This window comes from Electrona antarctica (genome assembly GCF_951216825.1).
Source record: "Electrona antarctica genome assembly, chromosome: 4".
Classification (NCBI taxonomy): Eukaryota; Metazoa; Chordata; class Actinopteri; order Myctophiformes; family Myctophidae; genus Electrona; species Electrona antarctica.
In genome coordinates this window covers 11,605,157-11,618,023 of record NC_136809.1, presented here as the reverse complement: position 1 = coordinate 11,618,023, position 12,867 = coordinate 11,605,157, and the positions used below count along the sequence as shown (strand labels likewise).

The following is a 12,867-nucleotide window of genomic DNA, read 5'->3' as shown; positions in this document are numbered from 1 at the left end:
TTATTTAACCACACTAGTACTACATCACTGTTATTTAACCAGGAAGAAGGTACAGTACACCACCAACCACACTAGTACTACATCACTGTTATTTAACCAGGAAGAAGGTACAGTACACCACCAACCACACATTATTTAACCACACTAGTACTACATTACTGTTATTTAACCAGGAAGAAGGTACAGTACACCACCAACCACACTAGTACTACATCACTGTTATTTAACCAGGAAGAAGGTACAGTACACCACCAACCACACATTATTTAACCACACTAGTACTACATTACTGTTATTTAACCAGGAAGAAGGTACAGTACACCACCAACCACACGTTATTTAACCACACTAGTACTACATCACTGTTATTTAACCAGGAAGAAGGTACAGTACACCACCAACCACACTAGTACTACATCACTGTTATTTAACCAGGAAGAAGGTACAGTACACCACCAACCACACATTATTTAACCACACTAGTACTACATCACTGTTATTTAACCAGGAAGAAGGTACAGTACACCACCAACCACACTAGTACTACATTACTGTTATTTAACCAGGAAGAAGGTACAGTACACCACCAACCACACGTTATTTAACCACACTAGTACTACATCACTGTTATTTAACCAGGAAGAAGGTACAGTACACCACCAACCACACTAGTACTACATCACTGTTATTTAACCAGGAAGAAGGTACAGTACACCACCAACCACACATTATTTAACCACACTAGTACTACATCACTGTTATTTAACCAGGAAGAAGGTACAGTACACCACCAACCACACATTATTTAACCACACTAGTACTACATTACTGTTATTTAACCAGGAAGAAGGTACAGTACACCACCAACCACACATTATTTAACCACACTAGTACTACATTACTGTTATTTAACCAGGAAGAAGGTACAGTACACCACCAACCACACTAGTACTACATTACTGTTATTTAACCAGGAAGAAGGTACAGTACACCACCAACCACACATTATTTAACCACACTAGTACTACATCACTGTTATTTAACCAGGAAGAAGGTACAGTACACCACCAACCACACATTATTTAACCACACTAGTACTACATTACTGTTATTTAACCAGGAAGAAGGTACAGTACACCACCAACCACACTAGTACTACATTACTGTTATTTAACCAGGAAGAAGGTACAGTACACCACCAACCACACATTATTTAACCACACTAGTACTACATCACTGTTATTTAACCAGGAAGAAGGTACAGTACACCACCAACCACACTAGTACTACATTACTGTTATTTAACCAGGAAGAAGGTACAGTACACCACCAACCACACTAGTACTACATTACTGTTATTTAACCAGGAAGAAGGTACAGTACACCACCAACCACACGTTATTTAACCACACTAGTACTACATTACTGTTATTTAACCAGGAAGAAGGTACAGTACACCACCAACCACACTAGTACTACATCACTGTTATTTAACCAGGAAGAAGGTACAGTACACCACCAACCACACTAGTACTACATTACTGTTATTTAACCAGGAAGAAGGTACAGTACACCACCAACCACACATTATTTAACCACACTAGTACTACATTACTGTTATTTAACCAGGAAGAAGGTACAGTACACCACCAACCACACTAGTACTACATCACTGTTATTTAACCAGGAAGAAGGTACAGTACACCACCAACCACACATTATGTAACCACACTAGTACTACATTACTGTTATTTAACCAGGAAGAAGGTACAGTACACCACCAACCACACATTATGTAACCACACTAGTACTACATGACTGTTATTTAACCAGGAAGAAGGTACAGTACACCACCAACCACACGTTATTTAACCACACTAGTACTACATTACTGTTATTTAACCAGGAAGAAGGTACAGTACACCACCAACCACACGTTATTTAACCACACTAGTACTACATTACTGTTATTTAACCAGGAAGAAGGTACAGTACACCACCAACCACACATTATGTAACCACACTAGTACTACATGACTGTTATTTAACCAGGAAGAAGGTACAGTACACCACCAACCACACGTTATTTAACCACACTAGTACTACATTACTTGTTATTTAACCAGGAAGAAGGTACAGTACACCACCAACCACACTAGTACTACACTACTGTTATTTAACCACACTAGTACTACACTACTGTTATTTAACCAGGAAGAAGGTACAGTACACCACCAACCACACGTTATTTAACCACACTAGTACTACATTACTGTTATTTAACCAGGAAGAAGGTACAGTACACCACCAACCACACGTTATTTAACCACACTAGTACTACATTACTGTTATTTAACCAGGAAGAAGGTACAGTACACCACCAACCACACGTTATTTAACCACACTAGTACTACATCACTGTTATTTAACCAGGAAGAAGGTACAGTACACCACCAACCACACTAGTACTACATCACTGTTATTTAACCAGGAAGAAGGTACAGTACACCACCAACCACACATTATTTAACCACACTAGTACTACATTACTGTTATTTAACCAGGAAGAAGGTACAGTACACCACCAACCACACTAGTACTACATCACTGTTATTTAACCAGGAAGAAGGTACAGTACACCACCAACCACACATTATTTAACCACACTAGTACTACATCACTGTTATTTAACCAGGAAGAAGGTACAGTACACCACCAACCACACGTTATTTAACCACACTAGTACTACATCACTGTTATTTAACCAGGAAGAAGGTACAGTACACCACCAACCACACGTTATTTAACCACACTAGTACTACATCACTGTTATTTAACCAGGAAGAAGGTACAGTACACCACCAACCACACATTATTTAACCACACTAGTACTACATTACTGTTATTTAACCAGGAAGAAGGTACAGTACACCACCAACCACACATTATTTAACCACACTAGTACTACATCACTGTTATTTAACCAGGAAGAAGGTACAGTACACCACCAACCACACGTTATTTAACCACACTAGTACTACATCACTGTTATTTAACCAGGAAGAAGGTACAGTACACCACCAACCACACGTTATTTAACCACACTAGTACTACATCACTGTTATTTAACCAGGAAGAAGGTACAGTACACCACCAACCACACATTATTTAACCACACTAGTACTACATTACTGTTATTTAACCAGGAAGAAGGTACAGTACACCACCAACCACACTAGTACTACATTACTGTTATTTAACCAGGAAGAAGGTACAGTACACCACCAACCACACGTTATTTAACCACACTAGTACTACATTACTGTTATTTAACCAGGAAGAAGGTACAGTACACCACCAACCACACTAGTACTACATTACTGTTATTTAACCAGGAAGAAGGTACAGTACACCACCAACCACACGTTATTTAACCACACTAGTACTACATCACTGTTATTTAACCAGGAAGAAGGTACAGTACACCACCAACCACACTAGTACTACATTACTGTTATTTAACCAGGAAGAAGGTACAGTACACCACCAACCACACGTTATTTAACCACACTAGTACTACATTACTGTTATTTAACCAGGAAGAAGGTACAGTACACCACCAACCACACATTATTTAACCACACTAGTACTACATCACTGTTATTTAACCAGGAAGAAGGTACAGTACACCACCAACCACACATTATTTAACCACACTAGTACTACATTACTGTTATTTAACCAGGAAGAAGGTACAGTACACCACCAACCACACTAGTACTACATTACTGTTATTTAACCAGGAAGAAGGTACAGTACACCACCAACCACACGTTATTTAACCACACTAGTACTACATTACTGTTATTTAACCAGGAAGAAGGTACAGTACACCGCCAACCACACGTTATTTAACCACACTAGTACTACATCACTGTTATTTAACCAGGAAGAAGGTACAGTACACCACCAACCACACGTTATTTAACCACACTAGTACTACATTACTGTTATTTAACCAGGAAGAAGGTACAGTACACCACCAACCACACTAGTACTACATTACTGTTATTTAACCAGGAAGAAGGTACAGTACACCACCAACCACACATTATTTAACCACACTAGTACTACATCACTGTTATTTAACCAGGAAGAAGGTACAGTACACCACCAACCACACATTATTTAACCACACTAGTACTACATCACTGTTATTTAACCAGGAAGAAGGTACAGTACACCACCAACCACACTAGTACTACATCACTGTTATTTAACCAGGAAGAAGGTACAGTACACCACCAACCACACATTATTTAACCACACTAGTACTACATCACTGTTATTTAACCAGGAAGAAGGTACAGTACACCACCAACCACACATTATTTAACCACACTAGTACTACATTACTGTTATTTAACCAGGAAGAAGGTACAGTACACCACCAACCACACGTTATTTAACCACACTAGTACTACATTACTGTTATTTAACCAGGAAGAAGGTACAGTACACCACCAACCACACGTTATTTAACCACACTAGTACTACATCACTGTTATTTAACCAGGAAGAAGGTACAGTACACCACCAACCACACGTTATTTAACCACACTAGTACTACATTACTGTTATTTAACCAGGAAGAAGGTACAGTACACCACCAACCACACTAGTACTACATTACTGTTATTTAACCAGGAAGAAGGTACAGTACACCACCAACCACACATTATTTAACCACACTAGTACTACATCACTGTTATTTAACCAGGAAGAAGGTACAGTACACCACCAACCACACATTATTTAACCACACTAGTACTACATTACTGTTATTTAACCAGGAAGAAGGTACAGTACACCACCAACCACACATTATTTAACCACACTAGTACTACATCACTGTTATTTAACCAGGAAGAAGGTACAGTACACCACCAACCACACTAGTACTACATCACTGTTATTTAACCAGGAAGAAGGTACAGTACACCACCAACCACACATTATTTAACCACACTAGTACTACATTACTGTTATTTAACCAGGAAGAAGGTACAGTACACCACCAACCACACTAGTACTACATTACTGTTATTTAACCAGGAAGAAGGTACAGTACACCACCAACCACACATTATTTAACCACACTAGTGCTACATCACTGTTATTTAACCAGGAAGAAGGTACAGTACACCACCAACCACACTAGTACTACATTACTGTTATTTAACCAGGAAGAAGGTACAGTACACCACCAACCACACTAGTACTACATTACTGTTATTTAACCAGGAAGAAGGTACAGTACACCACCAACCACACGTTATTTAACCACACTAGTACTACATTACTGTTATTTAACCAGGAAGAAGGTACAGTACACCACCAACCACACATTATTTAACCACACTAGTACTACATCACTGTTATTTAACCAGGAAGAAGGTACAGTACACCACCAACCACACATTATTTAACCACACTAGTACTACATTACTGTTATTTAACCAGGAAGAAGGTACAGTACACCACCAACCACACTAGTACTACATCACTGTTATTTAACCAGGAAGAAGGTACAGTACACCACCAACCACACATTATTTAACCACACTAGTACTACATCACTGTTATTTAACCAGGAAGAAGGTACAGTACACCACCAACCACACTAGTACTACATTACTGTTATTTAACCAGGAAGAAGGTACAGTACACCACCAACCACACATTATTTAACCACACTAGTACTACATCACTGTTATTTAACCAGGAAGAAGGTACAGTACACCACCAACCACACTAGTACTACATTACTGTTATTTAACCAGGAAGAAGGTACAGTACACCACCAACCACACGTTATTTAACCACACTAGTACTACATTACTGTTATTTAACCAGGAAGAAGGTACAGTACACCACCAACCACACTAGTACTACATTACTGTTATTTAACCAGGAAGAAGGTACAGTACACCACCAACCACACTAGTACTACATTACTGTTATTTAACCAGGAAGAAGGTACACCAGAAAGAGTACAAGCTAACTACATTCAGTGGGGAGCTAAAGCCAGCAGCACTAGTCAAATGAACATGTGTTACCAATAAGCAAACCAAAGTCACACAATGTAAAATACCAGAGTTTGGGATATAACTGAACTACTAAACAACACCTAGGACCTAAAATAATGTACTCACTTTGTTTCATGAGCGCACAGAGGGAAAGGGAATCGCAACAACGTGTCTGACTGCCTGGCCATGTGTGTGTCAAACATTCTGCTGACTAACTTGACTGTCTGTAGGCAAATACCATATCAGGCCACTAGGTGTCGCTGATGGCCTTTCTGACAAGTAGCTTTCCCCTCTTCTGTTATATGTTTGCACAAATATCACATGGATATTCTCATTTACAACAGGAGTTGTGTAACTCTCTTTCACTGGCTCTAGAGTCAACACGTTAAGACAAAAAACAAAACCATGAGAAGCACCATCACAATCGATGAAAGAAAGCATTGATTTAAAAAAAGAAAATAAAGAAATGGTTTGTGAATGTTTTTCTTATTTTCTTTCTCTCCATTCTCTCCAGGCCTTGGAGGAGGAGTTTGCCAGGAAGCTGCAGGAGCAGGAGGTCTTCTTTAAGATGAGCGGAGAGTCCGAGTGCCTTAACCCTTCCAGCCAGAGCCGCATCTCCAAGTTCTACCCCATTCCCAGCGTCCACTCCACAGGCTTTTAAAGGCCTGACTCATGCTTGGCTGTGGGGCCGGCATCCCGCAACTAGCAGTGTCCCCGCATAGTCTCTCTTAACCTCACACACACTGATAAGTCTGGGGCAAATCTAAGTTGGATTTATGGGCTTGAACAGCGAAGCAAACCAGCGGTAACAACAATCCTATCGCCCACTGCTTTGGAAAAACAATCCCGATACCATCCCATTATGAAGGACTGCCCTAAACTCGTTTTTCTTTTTTTGTTCCGTGACGCTGATATCTTCTGACATTTCTGTTCCACGTAGTTTTAGAGCTGAAATTAGATTTCACCAGAAGTAGGCAGAGATCTCTTGATTGTCTGGCAATCAAGAGACAATGTCCCGCTGGAGACAATGTCCCGCTCTGTAGCGGTGTTGTGAAGATAGCCGAGCTTGTAGACCGGCTATTTTCGGTGAGTGACCGCAGCACGCAACCAAGTACAAATCAGACACAACGTACCGTTCCTTTACACACAGTATATTTTCATACATTCGGACGAAGGTGAAATCGCACACACACACACACACACACACACACACACACACACACACACACACACACACACACACACACACACACACACACACACACACACACACACACACACACACACAGTCGTTCTGCCGACAGTGGAACATGGACGTTTATTCGTGACGGAAGCCTCAGCCCACGCTGCCTTCAGTCCACCGGTGACTTTGGGAGAATGGAAGAGGATTGTTGTCTCTTGAAAAGCCCAGTGTTTTAACCCGGTTCTGTGTCTCAGGTAGAGGATGATGGGCCTCGTTCTCTTGATGCCATGCGTTGGGGAACAAAATTACCCCTCTTTTCACCTTTTTAGTTTGTTTTATCTTTTCTCCTCTTTTTTAGTTTCGTCAGTGATTCTTAGCGTAACCCCATGAAATGAAGGCTGTAACGACGGCGAAGTGAAGGATTTAATATTCAGTATTTTGGTACCATGGCTGTTTGCCTCAAAACCACTAAAGTGAAGTGATTTTCTTTTTATTCCCAATTGATTTTATTTCGTTGAATTTGATGAAGAATCTAGTGCCTGTAGCTTTTGACGTTATTATTACGCTTTTAAATCTCAGCACTTACGATTTTTCTTTTCATACTTTTTTTGTGTGTGCTGCTCAATATTTCTCAGATTAGAGATTTGCACTAGAAGAAAGGCTAGCATTTTTATAACGTTCCGATCTGGTTCTGTTTGATATCTATGGTAAATAACCGTATCAGTTCCATATTGATTTGAAGCCGTAACAACACGTTGTGCTATACCGTGAGATGTGAAAACGGCAGATCTACAAGCTCACAATGCGACGTGTTTTGAGCTTTTACGTCTACCATTTTCTTTTGTTCAACACTTGTATGATGAAGTAGGGCTTTAAATTCCCGGAAATAATTGAAACTAGTTGAAACGTGGAGATACAAGTTTTCTGCCCGACAGCAGCGATACATATAGTGATGTCACAGGGAGATATCGGCACTTGCCGGAATGCCTCCCTCAGCCAATCCCAACGCGAGGTTGGAACTAACTGTGGTCTAATTGGAAATAGAATGTTCTTATGGTGGATGAAGAGCACATTTTGTAATAACTCCATGATGATGATACAATATATTTTGTATGAAATCGTACATATCTCTCTCTATATAGTATACATTTTAGTTTACAATGCATTTCGGGTTGAAACCAGTCTTATGCATGGCCGTCAATGCAAATTGACTTTTTTTCTCTCTCTCGCTCTCTTCAGGGTTTCTTCAGCATGCCTCAAGCTAGGGCTGGGTGATATGACTTCAAATCAAAAGCACAATTATTTCCAAACTTTTGCCTCAATTACAATTAGAACGCTTTTGTTTTTTAATAGTGAAAATAGCCGAGATCACATAGTTGTGAGCTTGTACATCTGCTATTTTCACCTTTGTACAAAGTACAAATACAGTACATAGTTAAGTGCTCAATTGATTTAGTCGATTATAAAAAATAATCTATTTGAATGTTGTGTCGTGTTGATTCGTTGAGATACAATACAATATTACATATGAAGAAAAAGAAACCGCTTCTCGACTCTTCAAATAACCTACATGAGCAAGATTAACCCATTTTGACCTGGGAACGATTCTACAAATGTCTTCTAAATCCTGACAGTTTTCTGAAAAACCCTATGTTTCTATGTCAGTGGGTCTCAAACATTTTCATGTCAAGGACCCCCAAGATTATATGTAATTGGCCGCCGACCCCCATCTGAAAATATGTTGTTCCATGGCAGGGACCCCCCCCAGAAGCAAAGATTTGAGCTAAAAATGAACGCTCTGAAAGAATATCTTCAAACATTTGGGCCACATTTTCACGATTTTTCAAAAATAGCAGACCTACAAGCTCGTAGCGCGCCACTCGGTGGCGCGCTATGAGCTTGTAGATCTGCTATTTTTCAATAGCTAAACAAGCATAACATAATGCTAACGTCCAAAATTGGTTAAGTCGGTAATTGGTTCTAAATGTAAGTTTTTTTCCCGATACATTTTGGGTGAATTGCCCGGCCCTACCTCTAAGCACATCTGTGTGATTCAGTTGCCTTGTTTTGCTGTGAAACGAGCTCAGCGGGGGGGAATGGTGGCAGACGTTTTGGTTCTTGGGGCGTGTTGTAATGTAGATAACAACACGGTTCTCGGGGCGTGTTGTAATGTAGATAAACGGTGTTGACATTCAGAGACGACAAGGTATCACTACTGTTCAAAATAATGACAAGAAGGATATGTCACTGTGGTGTCATTTAATGCCAGACTGTGTCATGGCGTTGTGTTTAGCTTATAGCTTAGTTTAGTATGGATCTGTAGAAGTCTAGTTTGGACCTGTTATGTTGGTCTGTTTGTCACAGGGTCACACCACCAGCCTAGTATAGAGCATAGCCGTGGTTCTGAAAACTCTTCAATTCATTTTTCCCATAGAGATTTACAAAAAGTATTTATATCAATTATTCTAAGCCTAGAATCCAGCCATCCAGGATCCTGGTGAATAGAATCATGACCATAAAACCTTTGATTCTGTGGAGAAAAAAATGAATACATTTTGATTATTTAATTATGATACATTATAAATGTTTTCACAGAATCAAAGATTTTTTTTTGGTCATGACTCACCAGGATCCTGGATGGCTTGATTCTAGGCTTAAAATATTTTTTTGTAAATCTCGATTGGGGGAAAAATGAATGGCTGATTTTTCAGTGGGTCCAGAAAACCGCACCCATTGCTATGCTCTATACCTCTTGGCTCTTTTCCACTATGAACTACCCAGCAAGCACGGTCAGGACCTGGACCAATCAGTGACGTCTGATTGGTCCTGACCAGCAAGCACGGTCAGGACCTGGACCAATCAGTGACGTCTGATTGGTCCTGACCAGCAAGCACGGTCAGGACCTGGACCAATCAGTGACGTCTGATTGGTCCTGACCAGCAAGCACGGTCAGGACCTGGACCAATCAGTGACGTCTGAATTGGGGCCAGATCAAGTCAAACCAAGACTAGTCAGATCTGGCCCAGAATATCACCTGATTTCAACCAACATTGAAATTTGACCCACTAAGACGGACGTCCCTGGATGAATCAGAGAGAGTCCGATCGAGGCCAGATCAACTTAAGTCATATCATAACTAGTCAGATCTGGCCCAGAATAAGCTATATTATTTAAACTGGTGAAGACGTCCTGGAAATGACGTAAAGATCATCCCCATATGGGCTGTGATCTGGCCTAGTCCTGAACGTCACCGGAGTCACTGGTGGACGTCATCATAACGTTATCATGGCGTCATTTGGCTTGCTGGGTAGGGTTCCATAACGGTTCACTTAGTCCTCAATAGTTTTAAAGAACCATCTGTTGTTTGGGGCAAAAGCCCTTGTATCTACTGTACGGTACATACCTTTACTGGAATGACGCAAGTATGCTCATAGTCTCTCTTACAGTATTCAGTATTGTCATTGTATTTGTTTGATGTTTGGTGATACAAAACAGGATTCCAGTGGTCAAGACACCTGTAGTCCACATATAGATGACTACATGTGTGAACTTTACAGTAAATACAGAAAATACCAAAATTGTTTTTGTGCAGCGGTAGCAATGTGTGACTTTGACTTTGCTTCTCTTTTTATTTCATGTTTTTTTTTTTCTTCTTCCAATGCCTCTTCATATTAAGGTATGTTGCTACCAGGTTTTATTATGCGTCGACCTGCATGGCTTTTGATTTTCTTTTTACCGTTTATTGAAATGATTATACAATGTTAATTAATAGCTGATAGCCTTAAAGAAACATATCAATATACTGTGTACACTTTTGTAGGGTTTTCTTTTTTGATCGAGCTCTAGGAGGTTCTGCGCCAATTTGCCAAGTGAGTTACATTCACTGATTTATATTATCTAAAATTATTTCTTCATGTTTCATTATTTTATTAAGACGGTTTACGTTCTGTTTTTATTCAGACTCTTAAGCTCGACTAAATTCAAACCATTAGCAAAAAATAAATCTGTGTGAGTTAGTTGTGGTTTATTGAAAATAGCGGATCTACACACAGATCAGCTATGTTTGCTATTAATGAATAAAATGAACGTATAAAAGGCTTACGTGGTTAAAACTAAAAGATTCATATTTGTTGTCGTGGCTAATAAACAACGAAATTCCAACAAAATGGACCTGACTGGTTTAGGTCATCGCGCCCTTTGATTGGTTTATTTGATCATCTCATCGCCTCTGATTTGGCTATTGAAATTCATGTCTCAAAGCTATTTAATGATTGGTCCGTTTAGTTATGTACAAAAATAACGTGAACTGTGTGCTGTGCGCCTTTCCTCACATGAAAATTCTGACGGTAACTATTTATATAAAAACTGATACTGTACTACAATATCTGCAGTAGTTTATTCACTATTCAATGCTTAAATTCCACGTTCAACAGTATATATGATATATCTGCTTATAATCAGTAGGCTACTTGTCTTGTTCAGTTTGGACGACTTCCAAAATCAATTTGTTGATTAAATTCTTGAATGTTTATTGGAGAAATAGGAGAACTTCCATACTGGAATCTTTATGCATCGTTTTAAAAAGAAAAGCTGGTAGTTTAGAATGCCTGTATACTGTAGATTTGAATTGAATTGTAAATAAACAATTATCTTTGATATTCGTCTGATGCTTTGTCTTTATAATCTGAGGAAGAAAGAAAAATATGAACAACACTTTATTTCACCTCAAGTGACAATTTAAAGAAAAACATCTTAACAAATACAGCATACTTTGACATTCTCATTCTTGTGAAAAAGGTTTAGTATAAAAAAACCTCAGAATTCCAATTCTGAATACAATAAAACAAACAAACGTAAACTATACAACATGATCCCTGATTTCATTTTCATTCATACTATATCGGTACTTAAAACACAGATCAGTCATACACACTAAATCAGGCGTTCCCAAACGTTTCAGCTCGAGACCCAAAAGATAGATTTGATGTCTCCCCAAGACCCAAATGTACAAAAACTTAAGCCCTAGTTTTTTTTATTTTTTTAAATAGCCAATCTAAAAGCTCACAACATGTCGGTCGATGTGATGCATTTTCTGACATTCTTGTGAAAAATGCTAGATTTCTATTAGATTATTTTGTGCAATTTTCATATTTTTTGTATTTTTCTTTTTTTATTATTTAGTTTGGGAAACACTGCACTAAAGGTACACCATCTCTTAGTCTCTCAACCATCCTCATCGCTCACACACTGACTGTCGCACATCAAATTATTGGCAGTTGAATAGCATATTCTTACTGCAAACCCTCTTGTGCCATAAAGTACAGTGTGTGTGCTCTTTAAACCATTTAGGCCCGACGTCAACATTTTAAAAATGTCTTCTAAATCCTGACAGTTTTCTGAAAAACCTATGTTTCTATGTCAGTGGTGCTCAAACATTCATGTCAAGGACCCCAGATATATATGACATTGGCCGCCAACCCCCATCTGAAAATATGTTCCAGGGACCCTCCCAGTAGCAAAGATTTGAGTTAAAAACTTGCTCTGTAACAATATATATTCAAAGATTTCAGGCACATTTTCCACGATCTTTCAAAA

At 39.1% G+C, this 12,867-nt stretch overlaps 2 protein-coding genes across 2 annotated transcripts in view; one reads left to right on the top strand and one right to left on the bottom strand.

Moving 5' to 3' along the window:
- The window catches only part of LOC306921065 (STE20-like serine/threonine-protein kinase), a 60,483-nt gene extending 51,369 nt beyond the window's left edge, over positions 1–9,114 (top strand). The window contains exon 18 of the mRNA XM_079498154.1: positions 6,604–9,114. Within this exon, the coding sequence (XP_079354280.1) occupies positions 6,604–6,750 (147 nt within the window). The 3' untranslated portion in view covers positions 6,751–9,114. The remainder of the gene's footprint in view (positions 1–6,603) is intronic.
- A 2,900-nt stretch (positions 9,115–12,014) lies between these two features.
- LOC306921146 (uncharacterized protein) overlaps positions 12,015–12,867 on the bottom strand; it is a 66,224-nt gene continuing 65,371 nt past the window's right edge. The window contains exon 54 of the mRNA XM_079498257.1: positions 12,015–12,612. The gene's annotated coding sequence lies outside the window, so the exon portion shown is untranslated. The remainder of the gene's footprint in view (positions 12,613–12,867) is intronic.